At 41.8% G+C, this 23,305-nt stretch overlaps 1 protein-coding gene and 1 pseudogene across 2 annotated transcripts in view; both read right to left on the minus strand.

Moving 5' to 3' along the window:
• Positions 1-23,305, minus strand: part of MECP2 (methyl-CpG binding protein 2) — a 67,820-nt gene that overhangs the window by 38,928 nt on the left and 5,587 nt on the right. The window contains exon 2 of the mRNA XM_032265261.1: positions 23,084-23,207. Coding sequence (XP_032121152.1) covers positions 23,084-23,109 — 26 coding nt within the window. The 5' untranslated portion in view covers positions 23,110-23,207. The remainder of the gene's footprint in view (positions 1-23,083; positions 23,208-23,305) is intronic.
• On the minus strand, positions 16,390-17,795 carry LOC116541236 (annotated as a pseudogene). Its single transcript, XR_004264759.1, has one exon. The product of XR_004264759.1 is annotated as an RNA guanine-N7 methyltransferase activating subunit pseudogene (transcript).

The raw sequence follows: 23,305 nt of genomic DNA on the forward strand, positions 1-23,305 counted from the left end.
TTTTTTTTTTTTTTTTTTTTTTTTTTTTTTTGAGACTGGGTCTCACTGTCACCCAGGTTGGAATGCACTAGCATTACCTCAGCTCACTGCAACCTCTGCCTCCTGGGTTTAAGGATTCTCCTGCCTCAGCCTCCCGAATAGCTGGGACTAAAGGCGCATGCCACCATGCCTGGCTAATTTTTGTATTTTTAGTAGAGATGGGGTTTCACCATGTTGGCCAGGCTGGTCTCGAACTCCTGACCTCAGGTGATCTGCCCACCTCGGCCTCCCAAAGTGCTGGGATTACGGGCGTGAGCCACCACACCCGGCCTTCTTTATTATCTTAATGTGGTGAATTACACCAACTGATTCTGGATTGTGCAGCACATTCACGTTTCTGCGATAAGCCTCTTGGTTTTAATATGCAGGCACACCTCATTTGATTGTGTTTTGCTTTACTATACTTCGCAGATAGAGTTTTTAACAAATTGAGGATGTATGGCAAGCTTATCAGTGCCATTTTTCCAACAGCATGTGCTCGCTTCATTTTGTCAAATGTCTCATTTTGGCAATTCTGACAATGCTTCAAATTTCTCATTATTTTATCTGTTATGGTGATCTGTGATCAGTGCTCTCTGACATTACTACCATCATCATTTTCAGGCACCACAAACTATACCCATAAAAGATGACAAACTTTGCTGGGTGTGGTGGCCTGTAATCCCAGCACTTTGGGAGGCTGAGGCAGGTAGATCACCTGAAGTCGGGAGTTCAAGACCAGCCTGGCCAACATGGTGAAACCCTGTCTCTACTAAAAACACAAAAATGAGCCAGGTGTGGTGGTGCACGCCTGTATTCCCAGCTACTCATGAGGCTGAGTCACAAGAATTGCTTGAACCCAGGAGGCAGAGGTTGCAGTGAGCCAAGACTGCACCACTGCACTCCAGCCTGGGCAATAGAGTGAGACTCCATCTCCACAAAAAAAAAAAAAGGCAAACTTGGGGAGGCGCAGTGGCTAAAGCCTGTAATCCCAGCACTTTGGGAGGCTGAGAGGAGTAGATCACTTGAGGTCAGGAGTTCAAGATCAGCCTGGCCAACATGGCAAAACCCGGTCTCTACTAAAAAATACAAAAATTAGCTGGGTGTGGTGGCACATGCTTGTAGTACCAGATACTTGGGAGGCCGAGGCAGGAGAACTGATTGAGCCCGGGAGGTGGAGGTTGCAATGAGCTGAAATCGCACCACTGCACTCCAGCCTGGGTGACAAATCTCACTTAACTGATTATTGTGTATATTCTGACTACTCCACCAACCAGCTGTTTCTCTCTCTCTCTCTCTCTCTCTCTCCCCTTGGGTCTCCCTATTCCCCGGGACACAACAATACTGAAATTAGGCCAACTAATAACCTCACAATGGCCTCTAAGCATTCAAGTAAAAGGAAGAGTCCTATGTCTTTCACTTTAAACCAAAAACCAAATGATCAGGCTTAGTGAGGAAGGCATGCTGAAAGCCGAGAGGCCAAAAGCTAGGCCTCTTGTATCAGAGTTAGCCAAGTTGTGAATCAAAGTAAAAGTTCTTTTTTTTTTTTTTTTTGAGACGGAGTTTCGCTCGTTACCCAGGCTGGAGTGCAATGGCACGATCTCGGCTCACCGCAACCTCCGCCTCCCGGGTTCAGGCAATTCTCCTGCCTCAGCCTCCTGAGTAGCTGGGATTACAGGCACGCGCCACCATGCCCAGCTAATTTTTCGTATTTTTAGTAGAGACGGGGTTTCACCATGTTGACCAGGATGGTCTCGATCTCTTGACCTCGTGATCCAACCGCCTCGGCCTCCCACAGTGCTGGGATTACAGGCTTGAGCCACCGCACCCGGCCCAAAGTAAAAGTTCTTGAAGGAAACTGAAAGTGCTACTCCAGTGAACACACAAATGATATGAAAGTGAAATAGCCTTATTACTAATAATCATCAAAAATGTTTTAATGGTCTGGATAAAAGATCAAACCAAACACAACATTTCCTTAAGGCAAAGCCTAATCCAGTGCAAGGCCCTAACTCTCTTTAATTCTATGAAGACTGAGAGAGGTGAGGAAGCTGCAAAGAGTACTGTTTAATTTTCAGATATTTAGGGCTTTCTCTGGATCTTACCAGTATTATTTCTTTTTTTCTTTCCCCACTTACTCTGTCATCCAGGTGAGAGTAAAATGGCACAATCACAGCTCACTGTAGCTTTTCAGGTGAGAGTAAAATGGCACAATCACAGCTCACTGTAGCTTCAAACTCTTGGGCTCAAGCAATCCTTCCACCTCAGCCACCTGAGTAACTGGGACTACAGGCGTACACCCCATGCCCAGCTATTAATCGTAATATTGGTATTATAATTTTGTAATTTTACAACTATCACAAAATAAAGCAAATAAGTAACTATGTTAATATTAGCAAGACCCAACATTTACAGTGTAAGGAAAAAATGAGGATCAAATAAAAGTTGGCCAGGTGTCGTACACCTGTAATCCCAGCATTTTGGGAAGCCGAGGTGGGAGGATCACTTGAGGCCAGGAGTTTGAGACCAGCCTAGGCAACACAACAAGACCCCCATCTCTACAAAAAATTTTTAAAAATTAGCTGGGCATGTAGTCCCAGCTACTCAGGAGGCTAAGGCAGGAGGACTGTTTGAAGACCAGGCATTAGAAGCTGCAGTGAATTAGGATTGCACCATTGCACCACTCCAGCCTGGGTGGTAGAGTGAGACCGTGCCTCAAAAAAAAAAAAAAAAAAAAAAAGTTAAAGAACCCTGTAATGTTAAATTGCCATAGAAGAAACAATTCAGGGCACAGCGGCTCACGTCTGTAATCCCAGCACTTTGGTTTCTTTTTCTTTTTAAAAAATCTCTACCAGCAGTTTTCCTGACAGATGTAATCCCAGCACTTTGGGAGGCTGAGGTGGGAGGATCACTTGAGCCCAGGAGTTTGAAACTAGCTCGGGCAACCTAGTGAGACCTTGTTTCTACCAAAAAATTAAAAATCAAAAAATAAAAACTGAATATATTTTCTAGATCTGTTCTCTGAAAGTGCCTAGATGTAATGTCACCCCAGTAAGAATGAGTACATTTAGCACCCAAATGTTGGATTTTAAATACCATTGCCACTAAAAGGAACCAGAGCTCCTTGGAACCAGTTCTGGGACAGGAAAAGCACATATTGGGATGGAGTATCTTGTGCCAGAAAACAAAAAATTGTTCAAAGACTCATTAATGAGGGTGTGCCAGAATATAGGCACAGGCATGAAGGGACTCTCAATCAAATTTAAATTGTAAAACACTTAATAAAGAAATCTCTATGAGTCCACATTGACATGAAAGAGAAAAGGAAACACAACAGCAGCTATTTTGCCACCATCTGAGGTTATTATTATATCAACTCCTTACTCTGAAATGTAATAATTAAAGGCAAAGACTAAGCATCTACACTGTCTTTTTAGAAGAAAATATAGTTCCTCCTTATTTGATGAGGGAAAATTCATTACAGAGAAATGATAGTACTAAATGTAAAAGAGATGACAATTAAAGAAACTATCATTTTGCAACCCCCAATGTAATAACGGTTTCAGGCAAGGATCAATAAATGCTAAAATCATTACACAAATGGCTGTTGGGCAACAGGATATTTGTATGGTGCCAGAACATCCTATCACAGATCGTGTATCAATTACAACAGGAAAATTGTACATCATCTACAATGGGGAGATTTGGCAATCACCTCCTTCTTTAATCAAGTGTAAAACGTAGCATCAGAAACCACAGGGTAACCAGTCATTAAGTACCTGGTGAGCTGATGTTGTATGAAGTACACAGTACTGCCTATGAAATATTCTTGCCCAAAATGTTTAACCTGAACACACCTGTAGGCCTAACTTCTCATTTACAAGTAATATATATAGATAAACAAGTTAAATTATATCACAATAAAAGAGAGACATCTAAAATGTGGGCCATCTAGTCATGGTAGCACAAGCCTGTAGTCCCAGCTCACTTGGGAGGCTGAGGCAGGAGGATTACTTGAGGCCAGGAGTTCAGGGCCAACCTGGGCAACATAGTGACACCCCGTCTCTAAAAAAATATATATGTATCTTAAAACGTGGGTCCTTCTATATGACAACTGGGCTACTTCAAAAAGGCAGTATCACAGGTGAAGGAGAAGTGGGGAGGCTGTTTTTGTTAAAAGAGACAACGGGGCCAGGCACAGCGACTCACACCTGTAATCCTAGCACTTTGGAAGGTTGAGGCGAGTGAATCACTTGAGGTCAGAAGTTCAAAACCAGCCTGGCCAACATGGTTTAGTAAAAATCCTGTCTCTATTAAAAATACAAAAAAGTTAGCTAGGTGTGGTGGTGATCCCAGCTATCTGGGAGGCTGAGGCAGGAGAATCACTTGAATCCAGGAGGCAGAGGTTGCAGTGAGCGAAAATCATGCCACTTCACTCCAGCCTGGGTGACAGAGCGAGACTCCATCTCTAAATAAATAAATAAATGACAAAGGAAGCATATTCAAATGCAATGTATAAATCTTAATTGCTTTGGAGGCTTCCTAACAGCAATAACAGACATTTGCAGAAAATCTGAATTTAACGTGGGTGCCTGATAACATTAGAGAGTTATTAACTTTTAAAGATATGATCCAGGTATTGTTCTTATATTAGAAAATGCCCTTATTTTTAGAAGATGTATGCTGAAGTACTTAGGGGTGAAATGTCGTGACATCTGTGAATTCCTTTTAAATGGTGAGCAAAAAGGTATAAAATGCACCCTATCTATACAGACCAAAAAAATATGCCAAAATGTTAACAACTGTCTAATCTAGGCAGCGGGCACACAGGCTTCACAGTAAGTTTAAAAAAAAAAAAAAAAAAAAAAAAAAAGGTTTGGCTGAAATAAATAATTTAACAGAAGGGACAGAAAATAAAGTCAGGAGGCTGGGCACGGTGGCTCACACACTTTAGGAGGCCAAGGCAGGAAGATCACCTGATGTCAGGAGACCAGCCTGGCCAACATAGTGAAACCACATCTCTACTAAAAATACAAAAATGAGCTAGGCGTAGTGGTGCACATCTGTAATCCCAGCTACTCAGGAGGCTGAGGCAGGAGAATCGCTTGAACCTAGAAGGTGGAGGTTGCAGTGAACTGGCATCAGGCGACAGAGTGAGACTCCACCTCAAAGAAAAATGAAAAGAAAAGAAATTCAGGAGATCTTCCAAAATTCAGAGCACCCCCACCGCCCAATAAATGGAAAATATGAGAGAAGACAGAGGACCAATATAAGAGGTCCAAAGTTAAACAGCAGTCCACATAGAGAAAATGAAAGGATATAAATTAGTATTTTAAAAAAAAAAAAAAAAGAGTTGACAAAAGTATTCAGATTGAATGACCGCAATACAACCAGTGCAACAGCATCAAGACCCAGGCTCTTCCCGTTTCTTTGCTCCACCTTCCTTGGTGAGCAGGTGTTATCCTCAGGCTTTGTCCCTCAGTCAGAGGTTACAAAAGAGCCCCCAGCAACATCTTTCTCATTTACTCCAGCGAGAGAAAAACAGTCTTCCCTGGGCATGCCACCGAAGTCCTTTCCATCAGTCTGAGTGAACCAACTTAGATCGTATGTCCATCCTTGACCAATAACAGTTGCCAAGGGAATGCAATGTGTGGAATGACTTAAGGATCCTTTCTGAAGTTGGGAATAAGGTAGAAAGGTGAATAATATCAGAATTCCATTGGGAATGGGCAAAGAAGAAATGGATACGAGGTAGGTGACAACGGTATCCACTACAGTTTACTCCCGCATGCACCCTATCCTAGCACATTATTTAAGGATGCAGTCTAGAAAATAAGAAAGTAAACCACGTAAAAGGAAGGAAGACATGGGTTCTAAGACACAGGGGCTCCAACCCAAGAGCTCAATGAAGCGAAGATCCAGACATAGCTGTATGCAACCTTAAAGAGCAAATACTTGCCCAGATTGCAGAAGGCAGAGGCCTTCCAAGAGAAAGGCCTTCAGTGGGGAAAAAACATAATCATAGGGAATACACAGCACTAGTAACAGCATTTTACCACATGATCAAGGAATATTAAACAAAATAAAAAGGCAACTGGAAACAGTGGGCAAAACAAACAGCTATACAACCAAGCCAAGGTTTTAATATGGAGCAGATCAAATCCTACCAAGACTTTAAGCAGGAGATGGAATCTAAGAAAAGAGAATCCATTTGACCTTGACTGGTCATTCTCCTTTAAGTGGTCCAGACCTGTAAAGAAGGAAATGTAATCCTAGCACATTCATTATTTGGTATCACCAAAAACAATACTCACATGTGTAATAATGTAAATAATGTTGACTATTTTCAACTTTAGAATTTAACCTACGACTTGGCTGTGATTGCGGGGCAAAATATAAATGTTGACAATTTTAAGAATCTATATGGTCAAGTATAGCTTTTAGGAGGCAGAAGTTGAGGAGGGAAAATGGAAGGAAAAGTAGAGTTATTAATATCCTTATCTTAAACAGAGGTGAACTGACATATGGACTAAAATACTGTTTAAAAATCACAAAGAATTGTGGGCCGGTCACAGTGGCTCATACCTGTAATCCCAGCACTTTGGGAGGCTGAGGTGGGCAGATCACCTGCGGTCAAGAGTTCAAGACCAGCCTGGACAACATGGTGAAACCCGTCTCTACTAAAAACACAAACATTAGCTGGGTGCAGTGGTGCACACCTGTAATCCCAGTTATTTGGGAGGCTGAGGCAGGAGAATAGCTTGAACCCAGGAAGTGGAGGTTTCAGTGAACCAAGATCGCACCACTGCACTCATGCCTGGGCGACCAAGTGAGACTCTACTCAAAAAAAAAAAAAAAAAAAAAAATCACAGAGAAATGTGAATATGAATTTCAACATGGAAAGGTAAGGTAAGCTTAGTCATCCTCTTTCATTTCAGGGAGTTAATACAGTTCCCTAAAATTGGCAAATCAAGAAAGATGTATAAGCATATGGTTTAATTTTGAAGGCAACCATCGAAGGAACTAAAATTAGAAACGGTTAAAAGCTGACATCTCTGGGTCAGGGAAGGGAAGGAAAGGGGTAGACTGCTGTTTTGATAATAGTCTCTTTTGCTATATCTAACTTGTTACTGAGTAGTTGCAATGTTTTGATAAAAATTCAAAACCCAAACCACCTTACCTTTCATGTTTTCTATTGCTCTGATGTTAACATCCAAAATCCTGCATGATCCAGCCCCTGTTGACCTCTCTGATAACCCTGGCCGAGCTCTTGCCAGACTGAGGGGCTTCACACATGCTCTTCTCCATCCAGAAAGGCTTCTTCCACTCTGCACCTTCCCCACTTCTGTTCAACCCTCAGTTCCCTGCATAGGCGTTGCCTCCTTTGGGAAGACTTCCTTAACCCTCCCAAGACTGAGCTGTTACCCCACTGTACAGTCATGAGTCGCTCAACAACAGGGACATGTTCTGAGATTGTGTCATTAGGAGATTTATTTGTGCTAACATCAGTGAGTGTTCTTACACAAACCTAGATGATGTACCCTACTATACACTTCTGGAACACAATGATAAGTATTTCTATATCTAAACATAGAAAAAAATGTACAGTGAAAACATGACATTCTAGTCTTATGGGACCACCAATGTATATGTGCTCTGTTGTTGACTGAAATGCTATTGTGCAGCACGTGACTGCAGAGGATCATACTGAGTCCCACCCCCATACTTGTCCTTCTGAACACTTAAGTACTTGTATAGTTATCTAAGGTCTGTCTCTGCCGCCAAACTCAAGCTCCATGAGGACAGGTACCAAATCTGTCTAGTTTACCCCATCCCTGCCTAACACAGGGCCTGAAGTACTGTAGATACTTTACTTACTCAATTGTGGAGTAAATCAATGGACTATAGCTTGATGTACTACATATCCTTCAGCATGGAGCAGGAATAGAACCCAGTGTTTAAAGTGAACTGTAACAGCCAAATGAAAGAGACTAAATGTGAAAGAATTCCATCATTTAGAATTGAGTGTTGGTATAACAAACAGACCCATGTAACAGGTAGTGTTTCACAAGGATGTCAGTGAGGAAGTTGTTCAATATGTCATCCAAAGTCCCATTACATAATGATACGTCCACACGCATGTTTATAGCAGCACGATTTGCAATTACAAAAATATAGAACCAGTCCAAATGCCCATCAATCAACAAATGAATAAAGAAATTAGAAATTGTGAGACACACACACACACACACGAATACTTCTCAGCCATAAAAAGGAATGACTTAATGGCATTCACAGCAACCTGAATGGACCTGGAGACTATTATTCTAAGTGAAATAACTCAGGAATGGAAAACCAAACACTGTATGTTCTTACTCATAAGTGGGAGCTAAGCTATGAGGATAGAAAGGCATAAAAATGATACAACAGACTTTGGGGACTCGAGGGAAAGGATGGGAAGGGGATGAGGGATAAAAGACTACAAATTGGCCAGGCACGGTAGCTCACGCATGTAATCCCAGCACTTTGGGAGGCCAATGCAGGCAGATCGCAAGGTCAAGAGATAGAGACCATGGTGAAACCCCGTCTCTACTAAAAAAAAAAAAAAAAAAATTCAAAAATTAGCTGGGTGTGGCAGCGCACACCTGTGGTCCCAGCTACTCGGGAGGCTGAGGCAGGAGAATTGCTTGAACCTGGGAGGCAGACGTTGCAGTGAGCCGAGATCACACCACTATACTCCAGCCTGGCACCTGGCGACAGAGCAAGACTCTGTCTCAAAAAAAAAAAAAAAAAGACTACAAACTGGGTTCAGCGTATACTGTTCAGGTGATGGGTGCACCAAAATTTCACAAATCAGCCCAAAAACCTATGGAAATAAAACATTAAGAAATAAAAAAAGAAAGGTTATCCTTACACTTGAAGTTATAAAATAATTCTACAATTTAAAAAAAAAACAGTTACAACAAAGTCCTGTTGCATCCCTCTGAGAGGCGTTTTGTGGTTTGGACTAGCATACTATCAGTGCAGATGCTGAGAAGTGGCTGGCCTAACAGGACCTGCTGACAGATTCACGGATGATGAGACAAAGAGAGGAATTAGGCTGGGTCCAGTGGCTCACACCTGTAATCCCAGCACTTTGGGAGGCCAAAGTGGGTGAACCACCTGAGGTCAGGAGTTCAAGACCAGCCTGATTAACATGGTGAAACCCCACCTCTATTAAAAATTCAAAAAGTTAGCCGGGCGTGGTGGCAGGCACCTGTAATCCCAGCTACTCAGGAGGCTGGGGCAGGAGAATTGCTTGAACCCAGAAGGCAGAAGTTGCAGTGAGCCAAGATTGCACCATTGCACTCCAGCCTAGAAGAGAAAAAAGAGACTCCAACCCAAAAAAAAAAAAAAAAAAAAACCCAAAAAACCCAAAAGCAGTATCAAGGATGACTCCTAGAATTTTAGACTGAGTAACTGGGTGGATGTTGATGTTGTGTACTGAAATAGAGACAACAGGAGGAACAGGTTTGAAGGGGGAAAAAATCAAGACTGTTTGGGACTTGTTAAATTTGAGATACTTATGAGCAACTCAAGTAAATGCTGAAGAGGCCATCACATTTGGAGCTCAAGAGAGAGGTCTGAGATGCAGAACAGAGTTGGAGCCATCAGCAGGCAGACACATCATCCTTCAGAGTCATGAAAATGCAGAAATAATGGAAAAGCCTCTTAATTAAATCAAGGCATAGCCATACAATGAAATGTTAAGTGGTTACTAAAAATGATGGTAGAAAAACATTATCCAAAGATTATCTTTATCTGTAGATGACAGATTTATGGACAATTTTTGCTTTTCATCTTTGCATATTTTCTGAAAATTTTTTGTCCATTGAACATGTATTACTTTTATAATAAGAAAATGCAGGCTGGGCACAGTGGCTCATGACTGTAATCCCAGTACTTTGGGAAGCAAAGGCAGGAGGGTCACTTGAGGTCATCAGTTTGAGACCAGCCTGGGCAACCTAGTGAAATCCCATTTCTACAAAAAAATTTTAAAAAATTAACCAGGTGTAATGCAATGTGCCTGTATTCTTAGCTATCTGAGAGGTTGAGATAGGAGGATTACTTGAAACTGGACGTAGAAGCTGTAGTGAGCTGTGACTCCGTTACTGCACTCCAGCCTGAGAGACAGAGCAAGAGCCTGTCTCAAAACAAAAACAAAAACAAAAGCAAAAAAACAGATAAAATACAAGTAAGTTATTTTCATTTTGGGGAAAAGTGAAGATATAAGTCTATTTTTATGGACATGGATATTTACAACATTTTGTTGAGGAAAGAAGGCAAGATACAACAGCACATATATGATCTCATTCATCTAAAACAGTATGTGAGCCAGGCATGTGGGTGCACACTTGTAATCCCGGCACTTTGGGAGGCTGAGGCGGAAGGATCATTTGGGCTCGGGAGTTTGAGACCAGTCTGGGCAACATGACGACACTCTGTCTCTAAAAAAAAAAATACAAAAATTAGCTGGGCGTAGTAGTGGGCACCTGTAGTGCCACATACTCGGGAGGCTAAGTAGGAGGATCACTTGCACCCAAGAGGTCAAGGCTGTAGTGAGCTGTGATCACACCACTGCACTCCAGCTTGGGTGACAGACCTTGTCTCAAAACAACATGTGTACATGCTTATAGGCAGATAAGGAAGACTCTAGAAAGGATGTTTAAAATGCCAACAGCAAAAGTAACTTTTAGGCTATTATGCACCAATCAATTTATGCGGTATCAAGTAGTGTTAAACAGTTTTAATTGCATTTACACTTTGCAAAATATACACAAAACACTAAACATGTTAATAAATGTTTGATATAATAAGATGACCTAAGTTTAAGTGTAATTTTGACTCCTTTAACTGTACCTGCGTTTCCCCCCACTAACTGACTAGTCAAGTGCTGACTGGTTTTTGTTCAAGAGACCGGGTCTTGCTATGTTGCCCAGGTTGGCCTCAAACTCCTGGGTTCAAGTGATCTTCCCACCTCAGCCTCCCAAGTAGGTGGAACTACAGGTGTGTGCCACCACACGTCTTAACGTCTGTTTTTATATTTATAGTCACATAAGGTATAAAGTACAGAACAGGCGTTCTTAAGCTTTTTCTGCCATGGACTCTTTTGGCCTTCTGGACCCCTCCTCAGAAGAATGTTTTGAAATGTATAAAATGCACGGAAACTAACAACATATTTCAAGAGTTGGTACTCAAATAATATGTGCTTCCTCAGTAAATCATTAAATAACCAGATCTAGAGATGGGTCTAATAATCAGCCTAAGTTTGAAGCAGTAATAGGCATATATGGTATTTCAAAATATCTGTAACTACAATATGACATGAAAGCATCTTTGATCCCTACTGTGACAGTCACTGATACCCCTAATACTACCATGGTCTGCTGCTTACAACTGTCATTGAAGAAAATCTGTATTTTTTTTTTTTTTTTTGAGAGAGCGTCTCACTCTTGTCGCCCAGGATGGAGTGCAATGGGATTTCAGGTGCCTGCCACCAAGCCCAGTATAGGTGGGATTTCAGGCACCTGCCACCAAGCCCAGCTAATTTTTGTATTTTTAGTAGAGACAGGCTTTCACCATGTTGGTCAGGCTGGTGTTGAACTCCTGACCTCAGGTGATCCGCCAGCCTCAGCCTCCCAAAGTGCTGGGATTATAGGCATGAGCCACAATGTTTAGCTGGATTTTTTTTTTTTTTAAAAGAGACAGGGTATCACTATGTTGCCCAGGCTGGTCTCAAACTCCTGCGCTCAACTGCTCCGCCTGCCCCAGCCTTCCAAAGCGCTGGGATTACAGGCGTTAAGCCGCCATGCCTGGCTAAAAATCTGGATCTTCAGAGAGATTAGTGAAAATAAAGACTGAATGTTTTTCCCATCCAAGGTCACAGACCCTCGCCCTGAATTCTCAATCCAGGTTGAAGGCCTTGGTCTAGAAAGATACACACCAAATATTAACAGCAGTTTTCTTTGGATAGTGGAATCGCCAGAGTGATTTTATTTTGTTTTATAATATTTTTGTAAAGATAGGGTCTCAATATGTTGCTTAGGCTGGTCTTGAACTCCTGGGCTCAAAAGATCCTCCCACCTCTGCCTCCCGAAGTGCTGGGATTACATATGTGAGCCACCACATGCCTGGCCTAATTTTTTATCTTTGTAGCTATATGTATTTTCAAAGTTTTCTACAATGATGTTTTACTTTTGTAATAAATTTTATAAGAACTTAATAAATACCATGTATTTTTTTGTTTTGTCTTAAACCTGGAAGGATGAGCAGGAAATTTTATACAATTGATGACAGACGTTCAACCTTCCCCAACTACTTAAGCGTTATGACTCTAATCATTCCCATGTTTTTATGAGCCAAGAAAAAAACTCACTAGAATTATTTAGTCTGGAGTTAAAAAGAACAAAAAGACAAACTGTCACAACTGCAGACACTTGTCTATTTTTTTGCCAAGTGTAATTTCAAAAACAGCTGAAAATATTAGAACAAATTACTGTTTAATATGGACTAATACCTTCTGCTGTTTACAAAAACACAAAACCCAGAGGCACACAGAAACTTGTATTTTAAAAATAAGTTATTATGTGTAGAAAAATTTAAAATACTTATCAAAGTAATGTCAAAACTTACATACTACCAAAAGGCTTTAATTTATTTTAATTTTTTTGAGACAGAGTCTCGCTCTATCACCAAGGCTGGAGTGCAGTGGCATGATCTCTGCTCACTGCAACCTCCGACTCCGGGGTTCAAGTGATTCTCCTGCCTCAGCCTCCTGAGTAGCAGGGATTACAGGCGCAGTGCACCACCATACCCAGTTAATTTTTGTTTTGTTTCTAGACGGAGCCTCACTCTGTCACCCAGGCTGAGGACAGTGAAACAATCTCGGCTCACTGCAACCTCCACCTCCCAGGTTCAAGCGACTGTTCTCCCTCAGCCTCCCGAGTTGCTGGGATTACAGGTGTGTGTCACCACACCCAGCTATTTTTGTATTTTTAGTAGAGACAGGGTTTCCCCACGTTGGCCAGGCCTGAACTCCAGATGGAGTTGGTCCTGAACTCCAGACCTCGTGATCCACCTGCCTCAGCCTCCCAAAGTGTTGGGATTACAGGCGTGAGCCACCAGGCCCGGCCATTTTTGTATTTTTAGTAGAGATGGGGTTTCACTATATTGGCCAGGCTGGTCCTGAACTCCTGACCTCAAGTGATCCACCTACCTCAGCCTTCCAAAGTGTTAGAATTACAGGCGTGAGCCACCGTGCCCAGCCAAAAATGCTCTAATGTTTAAAAAAATGATTCACACATAGAAAGTACGCACATGCTTGAAACTGCTCAAGTTTAAGCAGCAACGTGGAATGTTGCAAAGGAGACAAGGACAAAGGGAAATGTGTATATCTCAGAAGCCTAATTTGCTTTCTTTCAAATCTAAAATAAAACATTTGGACTGTCCTATTAATAAGTCTAGAAAATGGATGCCTCTTTTTGTGGAAAGCTCTCACAAACATGGAAATAAAAACATCATCTTCTTGGTTAAAAGGACTAAAGGATATAAACATAAACCAGATGCCAATCCTTGTTTCTCTACAGTCTCCTTCTCCCTCGTGGCTCTGGTCAGGCTTCTGTTGTAAAACTACTTCTATGGCAAAAGGAGACATACCAAATGAACGAACATGGTCTGCATGGAGCAACATGGACCAGGTTCAAAAGTGAAGTGTTGAGTGAAAAGAGAGTTGTAGGATGTTTCCCATAGTAGGATATCATCCAGTAAATTTGCAAAACACTTTATTCCATGTTGTCATCTATAATACAACAAAAACCTTGCATGGGGAATATCACGGTCACCTTTAAGGGACAGGCTACCTTGGGGAAGCAGAGCAGACAGACAGTGCAACCACAGGGCTGGGATTCAGCTGAATCTGTCCTGAGTTTCATAAAAGAGGGCTGACAGGAATATGGCAAACTGCTAACATTTCCTAAGTCTGGGTGAAAAGTACCCAAGTAGCTATTACTTGAACGGAGCGTAGAGGCCGGGGAGGAGGAGGGTAGGGGAAGACTATGGGAAGACAGGACCTTAGAATGACACGAGGCATGGTGGAAGAGCAGCCGGCATGGAGAAGGAGCCTGGAACAGGGCTTAAGTCCCACCTCCTGAGCCCAGGCTTGGGGAGGTACAGCAGTGCTGTCCACAGGGGTTCATAAGAGTAGACCTGGTACTTGATAAGATGATAAGACAGGAGTGAGCTTGCTCACATACTGTTTCTTTCACCATCAAAGTCTTATGTAAAAATAAAAATAAAAAAATCAGTAGAACTAAGCAGTGCACTTTGTACCATAGCTGACCTCCCCTTAGACCAGAAGACTGCTGAGGGTAGGATAGTTTCCAGCAGCTAGCACAGTAACTGACACGTAATAGACGCTCCATTAGCACAGCTTAAATAAAGTGCTGCTATATATGTAAAGGGTTCAACAGTCCCAAAACAAGGAAACAACCGCAACCTGGTCCTGAATACTTCCAGGATACCTCTTACGCATATTACAGCACAAAAGAGGCAGAAGGTCCAGTAGCAGAGGGAGACTCTCCAATCCCAAGTACAAAGGAGCTAACACAACCTAGAATGCTCCGAAAATAACAATGTTCTACTTTCTTCAAGATTCACAAACCAGAATTGGCTGAAGTTCCTCCTGTCAAGTAAAAAGGTCCTGCCTCACATGCTCTGCTCAGATGAGGTCTCTTTTGAATAAATGGAAGTTTCCAAAGTCTTGCTTTCTAGTTCTAACTGCTAAAAACGTCTTCCTAGCCTAACAGCTCTCTGATCTCTACAAATAGTATTGCAGTCATAAATCTGTATGCTTATCTACTCATACACAATTTTTTCTTTAAGTCTGCAATTCAAAGGCCACTCTTATTAGGCTGCATGGCTCACGGTTGTAATTCCAGCACTTTGAGAGGCCAAGGCAGGAGGATTATTCAAGCCCAGGAGTTCAAGACCAGCCTGGTTAACAAAGTGAGATCCCATGTCTACCAAAAATAAAAATAAAAAATTTAGCCAGGCACGGTGGCACATGCCTGTAGTCCCAGCTACAAGGGAGCCTGAGGTGGGAGGATCACATGAGCCCCAGAGTTCAAGGCTGCAGTGAGCTATGATCACGCTGCTGCACTCCAGCCTGGGTAATGGAGTGAGATCCCATCTCTAAAAAATATTAAAAACAATAAATAAAAAATTTAAAAACTGGTTACATAAATTATAGTACATCCATAATAGACTATTTAAACCCAACTCTTAAAAAGAATCATATGGCTCTCTATGAAATGATTCCAAATAATCTCTAGGATGTGTTAACTAAAACAAACAAATGTGCACAATATTTTATAGTGTGTATAAAAACACAACCCCCACATACCCTTGTGTATGTATACACGCATGTAAAATACATATACAAACCCAAACACACAAAAATATGTCCAATAGAGACAAAAAGTAGAACAGTAGTTGCGGTGGGGTGGGGGAGAAGGGGAGAATTGGGAGTTAGTGTTTAACGGGTATGGAATTTCAGTTTTGCAAGACGAAAGGTTGTAGAGATGGATGTTGGTGGTTTTACAACAACATGACTGTACTCAGTGCCACTGAGCTGTATAGTCAAACGATTAAAATTGTAAATTGTTATATATATTTATCATAAAAATTTACACACACACGTGTGCACACATACACATTTTTAAAAATTTTATTTGAATGAAACCATTGTTGTAATAACCATTAAAATGATTTGAAATAGAATGATCTCTGTGAAACAAAGTTTATAGCATCACTACTTATAGAAGAGAAAGCAGCAGAGGTATGCATCTGGAAGTGAATATAACATTGTAAAATCAGCCCACATTAAATACCATAAAAGTGAAAACAATCAAACTGCAGCATTATTTACAGGATTAAAAAGGAAAGTCTGGCTGGGCACGGTGGCTCACGCCTGTAATCCCAGCACTTTGGGAGGCCGAGGCGGGTGGATCACGAGGTCAAGAGATCGAGACCATCTTGGTCAACATGGTGAAACCCCGTCTCTACTAAAAATACAAAAAATTAGCTGGGCATGGTGGCGCGTGCCTGTAATCCCAGCGACTCAGGAGGCTGAGGCAGGAGAATTGCCTGAACCCAGGAGGCGGAGGTTGCGGTGAGCCGAGATTGCGCCATTGCACTCCAGCCTGGGTAACAAGAGCGAAACTCTGGCTCAAAAAAAAAAAAAAAAAAAAAAAAGGAAAGTCTGAACATCACAGAGTTAAATTTTTCTATGTGTGAATTATGACTTGCTATGTTGTTAGCGAAAAGCCTTAGTGGGTATATACAATGGTGTTACCCTAATCCCAACCACCACCAGATCAAGACACAAACTGACAATGATTCCTTCCTTATTTTACAGCTTTATTACTGATTTCCCTCTAAAGAGACCCAAATAAATGTGGAGCTGACCTCATTATCTATAGAATAAGGAATCACAAAGTACCATAGTCACATAAGAAAAAAAAAAAAAGCAATTGTTTTATCTTTCAACTGCTGATGTTATATATAATCTTTCACAAGAAGCATAGCTGTGCATTCATGAGCTAATTGTATTAACTTCTAAAATTTTAGAAACGAGCACATCTAAGTATATGGATACTCTCTTACCTTACAAAGTAAAAGCCAGCATTTTCTATTTTAAAATTTTATTTCTGTGTAAAACAAAGATCTCCTAGAGGTCAAATAAGAAAACATACCAAACTCAAAGCACTATTACGTCGTGAAACAAGGAAGACTCTGAGGTAGAAGTCAAGCAATATTATCCACAATTTCAGGTATTACCAGCAACCATCGTTATCTCGCAAGTAAGATCTATTTTTTTTTTAAGTCTCAACTTCCAAAAAATAATCCATTCTCTAAAATCAGATGTAAAACTATGACCAACAGATGACACCCAAACTTTTGTCATGGTAACAGAGTAAATGCTTTTACTAAAAGCTGCCAACATTTCTATCAGTAGTAACCGTAAGGAAGCTGCTGATTGTAGCCATAATGTCCATATTGGTGGGGATAGTAAGGTTCTTGTCTGTGTTTCGGGTAATTATTACTCCAGGATCGTCCATGACACTGATTGGATCGATTGTCACTTGGTCACCCCCATCTGCTGTCCCTGCCTCTGAACTGTCTGTTATCTTGCAATCGGTTGCCTCTGTTTCTTTGGTTCCCACCAGCTCTGCTATTCCATTCCTCAACAATTGGAGGGGACTCAGGAGGGCGTTTTAGGTATTCCTGATATTCCTTGTCATCTTCTGTGAATCTACTAGCAAACATCTCTTCAAAGTTTGGAACAGCTTCGGCAGTGTCAGTCATTCTGAAATTCCCAAAGATTTGAGGCAGCTGTATTGCTTAATGTTTAGGTTGTTTAAATCCGCAAAGGGCTGTCTCTATCCAGCTTGGGCCAAACCCCGCCCTGGAGACACTAAGAGGCCACAGGAGAGGTGGCCTCTAGCCCACCACGCCGTGGAACTCCAGACAACTCCAGCCCTCCAACGTAACAGAGCCACTTCACGCTTTTTTTTTTTTTTTTTTTTTTTAAGAAACTGGTAATAGTGGCTGCCTCCAGGGAAAGAAATGAATGTTTGGGGACAGGGTAACAGAGAGACTTTACCATATAACTTTTTTTTTTTTTTTTTTTTTGAGACCGAGTTTCACTCTTGTCGTCCAGGCTGGAGAGCAATGGCATGATCTTGGTTCACGGCATCCTCCGCCTCCCGGGTTCAAGTGATTCTCCTGCCTCAGCCACCCAAGTAAGTAGCTGGAATTACAGGCATGTGCCACCATGCCTGGCTAATTTTTGTATTTTTAGTAAAGATGAGGTTTCGCCACTTTGGCCAGTCTCAAACTCCTGACCTCAAGTGATCCCCCCGCCTTGGCCTCCCAAAGTGCTGGGATTACAGGCAAAAGTCACTGCACCCAGCCCCATATAACTTTTTATACCACCTTTTAAATTCTGTATTGTCTATCTAACTATTCAAAAAATCATTTAAAACCCCCAGCCTTATACAAGAAGCTGCTTCCTTAATAATGTAATTTATTCTATCCCTCTTCCTTTAAGTAAAAAATATTTTCAATCCAAATCAGAATCCTGCTTGTTTTGAGGATATTTATTAGATTTAAATAATGTAATTTATAAAAATTACACTTGCTACCCTAAAAATACGTTTACTAAAAAAAAGGCTTTTTTCTTTTTCTTTTAAAGAGACAGGGTCTCACTCTAAAGAACAAGGCTGCCCAGGCTAGAGTGCAGTGGTGTGATGATGGCTCACTGTAGCCTAAAACTCCTGGGTTCATGTGATGCTCCCACCTCACCCTCCGAGTAGCTGGGACTACAGGCACTAGCCACCACACCCAGCCTCTGTCTTTATTTTTATCAGCTGTTACAGAAAAGTTTCAAAATCATCATAGAAGAAAATTATCATTTTTACCAGTATAAAACTTTTATTGCATCCCAACCAAGCTAGATGAATATAAAATAGTTTCAACAGAAAAAAGTTACCATTATCATAATTCAAGACAAAAATCAGCCCACAATGACATGAGTTGGAAAACAAATTATGCTATGTCACAGTCTACCCTAAAGTTCCAACTTATGTCAGATTTAAAACACATATACATAATCCTCTGGATTCCTCCTCGTTTATCTAAAACCTACTTTTATGACGATCTGCTATTTTCTTAAGTCTTCTGGAATGAGCACTGTAGCCCCACACCCAGACAAGGAGAAGGTACCACTTCTAGGGCTCAGCACTGTCCTGGCTTGAAGCAGATGCTCAAATATTTGTTGGGTAAATGAACAACTGTCTGCTAACAGGCCAGCCATCAAGCCTTACAAAGAAAAAATTCAGAAAAAAACAACTTTATAGAGAAAATAGGAAAAAGTTTAAGAGAGATTTTGCTCACTTGAAGAACTCGGCATTTGTTAAAGGTGAAGACTGGATTGACTGGTTCACCAAGTGTCTTAGACACAACTGTCTAAGTGGGTTCTAAACCTCATCCCACCCCAAAGTTAAATACAAAACAGGTATTTTTTTTTAATCATAGGAAAAACACAGGACAACTTACCTATAAAATTCTTTTTTTTTTTTTTTTAAATACAGAGTCTCACTCTGTAGCCCAGGCGAAAGTGCAGTGGTGCGATCTTGGCTTACTACAACCTCCACCTCCTGGGTTCAAGCGATTCCCCTGCCTCAGCCTCCCCAGCAGCTGAGATTACAGGTGCCCACCACCACGCCTGGCTAATTTTTGTATTTTTATTAAAGACGGGTCTTCACTATGTTGGCCAGGCTGGTCTCAAACTTCTGACCTCAGGCGATCCACCCACCTAAGCCTCCCAAAGTGCTGAGATTCCAGGCATGAACCACCGCATCTGACCCTTTTATATGTATTAAATATGTGTGTATAATTATAATACATCATCAGATATTTTAGGAAGAAAATATGGGTGACTATTGATCTGTTAAGAGTAGGAAAGGATTTCCTAAGTGTATAAACAAAGAAATCATAACAGAAATTTTCTGTATCAGAAAGACAAGAACCAAGACATTTGACAAAATAGGAAAATATCTGCATGACAAACAGTTAATACCTTTAATACATTAGGAGTTGTGACAATGATTACTGAGGTTTAGCCTTAGTAATAATCCCAGCAGCACCAATTTAAAAGATGTATACTCCAATTCTGGGAGGGTATGGGACAATGGCACTTTCTCAGAATATTGTGGGAACTGGGATAGCCATTTTGGACAGTGATGTGGTGGTACCCACCAGAAATTCCAAGTCTAGGTAGCCATTCTTCAAAAAGACTGGTACATGAGGAATTTCAATCCTGTAGTATTTTTAATAACAAACCACTAGGAAATCCAATAGAGAGATAATGAAATGCACGATGGTAAATCAGCCCTGGACTACACTGCTATTTAAAAGAAATGAGGCAGAGATGAATATATGAGATGGATAAATGCAGAATATGCATATATAACACCATCCTGAAGTTGGCTCCCACCCGCAATCCCAGCACTTTGGGAGGCCGAGGCGGGCAGATCACCTGAGGTCAGGAGTTCAAGACCAGCGTGGCCAACACGGTGAAACCCTGTCTCTACTAAAAATACAAAAATTAGGCCGGGCGCGGTGGCTCAAGCCTGTAATCCCAGCACTGTGGGAGGCCGAGGTGGGTGGATCACGAGGTCAAGAGATCGAGACCATCCTGGTCAACATGGTGAAACCCCGTCTCTACTAAAAATACAAAAAATTAGCTGGGCATGGTGGCACGTGCCTGTAATCCCAGCGACTCAGGAGGCTGAGGCAGGAGAATTGCCTGAACCCGGGAGGCGGAGGTGCAGTGGCATGATCTTGGCTCACTGCAACCTCCGCCTCCCAGGTTCAAGCGATTCTCCTGCCTCAGCCTTCCAAGTAGCTGGGACTACAGGCGCAAGCCACCACAGCCAACTAATTTTTGTATTTTTAGTAGAGACAGGGTTTCACCATATTAGCCAGGCTGGTCTCAAACTCCTGACCTCAGGTGATCCACCCACCTCGGCAAGGTGCTGGGATTACAGGTGTGAGCCACTTTACCCAGCCACTTGATAAATTTTTAAGTGGTTTGATTTTTCTATAAATCCATATACTATTTTTGTAATTCTTTAAAAAGCAAAAGAAGAAAAAAAGATATCAAGCATTTATCTACTAAAGCCAGGTACTGTCCTTTGAGAATTCCCTCAAAAGTTATTTGAAGCTAAAATGGCTACATATTTCCCATTCATAAGCAATAAGATATTTTTTAAAATCTCCTCTATTTGTTGTTGTTGCCACCACCATTTATTTATCTAGTTCTATATTTGTTTTTTAAAGTTTACTTTCAATTAGCTTCCTCAGGTTGAACTCTCTGTACATTTCTTAGGAGAAACTATGGTGTCACCTCTGCCTGTTTTATAAAATCCATTCCTGGCTGGGCGCGGTGACTGACGCCTATAATCCCAGCACTTTGGGAGGCCAAGGCAGGTGGATCACAAGGTCAGGAGATCGAGACTATCCTGGCCAACATGGTGAAATGACATCTCTACTAAAATACAAAAAATTAGCTGGGCGTGGTAGAACACGCCTGTGGTCCCAGCTACTCGGGAGGTTGAGACAGGGGAATCGCTTGAACCCGGGAGGTGGAGGCTGCGGTGAGCCGGTGCAATGCCATTGCACTCCGGCCTGGGTGACAGAGTGAGACTCTGCCTCAAAAAAAAAAAAAGAAATCCATTTGTAACCTGAGAAAAAGACTCTTAAAAACTCAAACCAGTCAGGCACAATGGCTCATGCCTGTAATCCCAGCATTTTGGGAGGCAGAGGTGGGCAGATCACCTGAGATCAGGAGTTCAAGACCAGCCTGATCAACACGATAAAACCCCATCTCTACTAAAAATACAAAATTAGCTGGGTGTGGTGGTACATGCCTGAAATTCCAGCTACTTGGGAGGCTGAGGCAGGATAATTGCTTGAACCCAGAAGGCGGAGGCTGCAGTGAGCCAAGATCGCACCATTGCACTCCAGCCTGGGCAACAAGAGCGTAACTCCGTCTAAAAAAAAAAAAGGAAAGAAAGAAAAGAAGAAAGAAAGAAAAAGAAAGAAAGAAAAGAAAGAAAGAAAGAGAAAGAAAGACCCAAACCACCCTCCAAGCCTAACATCTTCCAGAAAAACCCATTCACTGCCCATATTACATTTAGTCCACACAATTTCTGAGACAAAGCACAAAGCACTAGCCATCCAACTGCCACCAGCATAAATGTGTGGGGTACAAAGAACGTCCTATCAGCCAGGCCCAGAGCACACCCTGCAGCAGTAAAGGAGAATGACAATTTGAGTCACAGGATCAGGAGTAGAATCAAATTTGAGATTTGGAGGCAGTGTGATGCTCTTCGCTTCCTTCCACACCTTCTATTCTCCTTCAGCCAAACCTTGCCCTCACATAATCCCTCAACAAGCTATTTCTTATGGATGTCTACCACAGCTTCACAGTGAGGTGTCCGAAACCACTTGAGAGACACAACAAGTACCACTTATGGCCTCAGTTGGAATCACAATGGCAGCATATGTGAAAACTGACATTTTTTGCTTAGGGAAAAAAAATGGGAAATTCAACTGAAACATTCTGCTTTACCACATAAAAGTTTTGAAATCCACATGTCAAAACATCAAATGTGGAGTCGACCACTAATCAAGAAAAAAAAAAAAATAGCTTGAGATGTCGAGCCTGAAGGTTGAGAAATTAAGAAACCATTCATTTTTATAAAACTAAAGTCCACACAGTGGTGCCAAGTGGTTCAAAGTGCAGCTGACACAGCACCTGAGTGTCAGATCTAGAATAACTTGAGCCCCCAGCCTTTTACAAAGTACTCGTCCTCCTCTAGAGTCCCAAGAACTGGATGTATATCTGGGTACTTTCTTTAGTTGCCATGGGAGGAGTGTGTCAAGCACACGACAGTAGCCATGGGCCCTGCTGTTCTGCGACAGCTTTCAGGAGGGCGTCCCTCTAAGGGACCGACAACATACCAGTTCCCACATCTGAAAATGCATTACCACTGCTCATTAATGTTGACCACTAAGCCATTTCCCCCAAACCGAAGCAAACACATGCTGCAGACTGCTAGGCAACAGCAGCAGCGCAGGAGAAGGGCTCAGTGCAAGTGCTCTTGGCTCAGCTGATCTGCTTCAAGGTGAACTGAAGTTGCAGATCACCAGTTCCGGCTCTAATCTGACGCCCGCCCCCAGATCACGCTATGGCTACCAAGTAACCCTACCCAAACTGACCTTTCAGGGCTCAGGGAAGTGACTTTTTTTTATTATATGGCACAGTTTGGCACAGTTATGTCTTTAGTCTTTGGGGTACTTTTATACTGTCGAAGAGTAGTATATCTTTTTTCCTTTTTTTTTTAAAAACAGATGGCCAAACCAGGACATATACTAAAAAAAAAAAAGGAAGGTTACTTACCTGAGCCCTAACATCCCAGCTACCATGGAATCCTGTTGGAGCTGGTCTACAGAAGCAAGGTGTATTCTGGGGAGTCACATGTCACATCAAAGCAGGAACTGGTGAGTCTGTATTTTTATGGAGCCTAAAACAAAGAAAATTGTAAGTTGAAAGCCCCCATTGAGCTGCACGACCTTTTTCCCAGGGCTACTTGGGACATTTTGAAGATAAACACATAGACAA

This window comes from Sapajus apella, unplaced genomic scaffold, assembly GCF_009761245.1.
Source record: "Sapajus apella isolate SASKATOON/1434 unplaced genomic scaffold, GSC_monkey_1.0 scaffold149, whole genome shotgun sequence".
In the NCBI taxonomy this organism is placed as follows: Eukaryota; Metazoa; Chordata; class Mammalia; order Primates; family Cebidae; genus Sapajus; species Sapajus apella.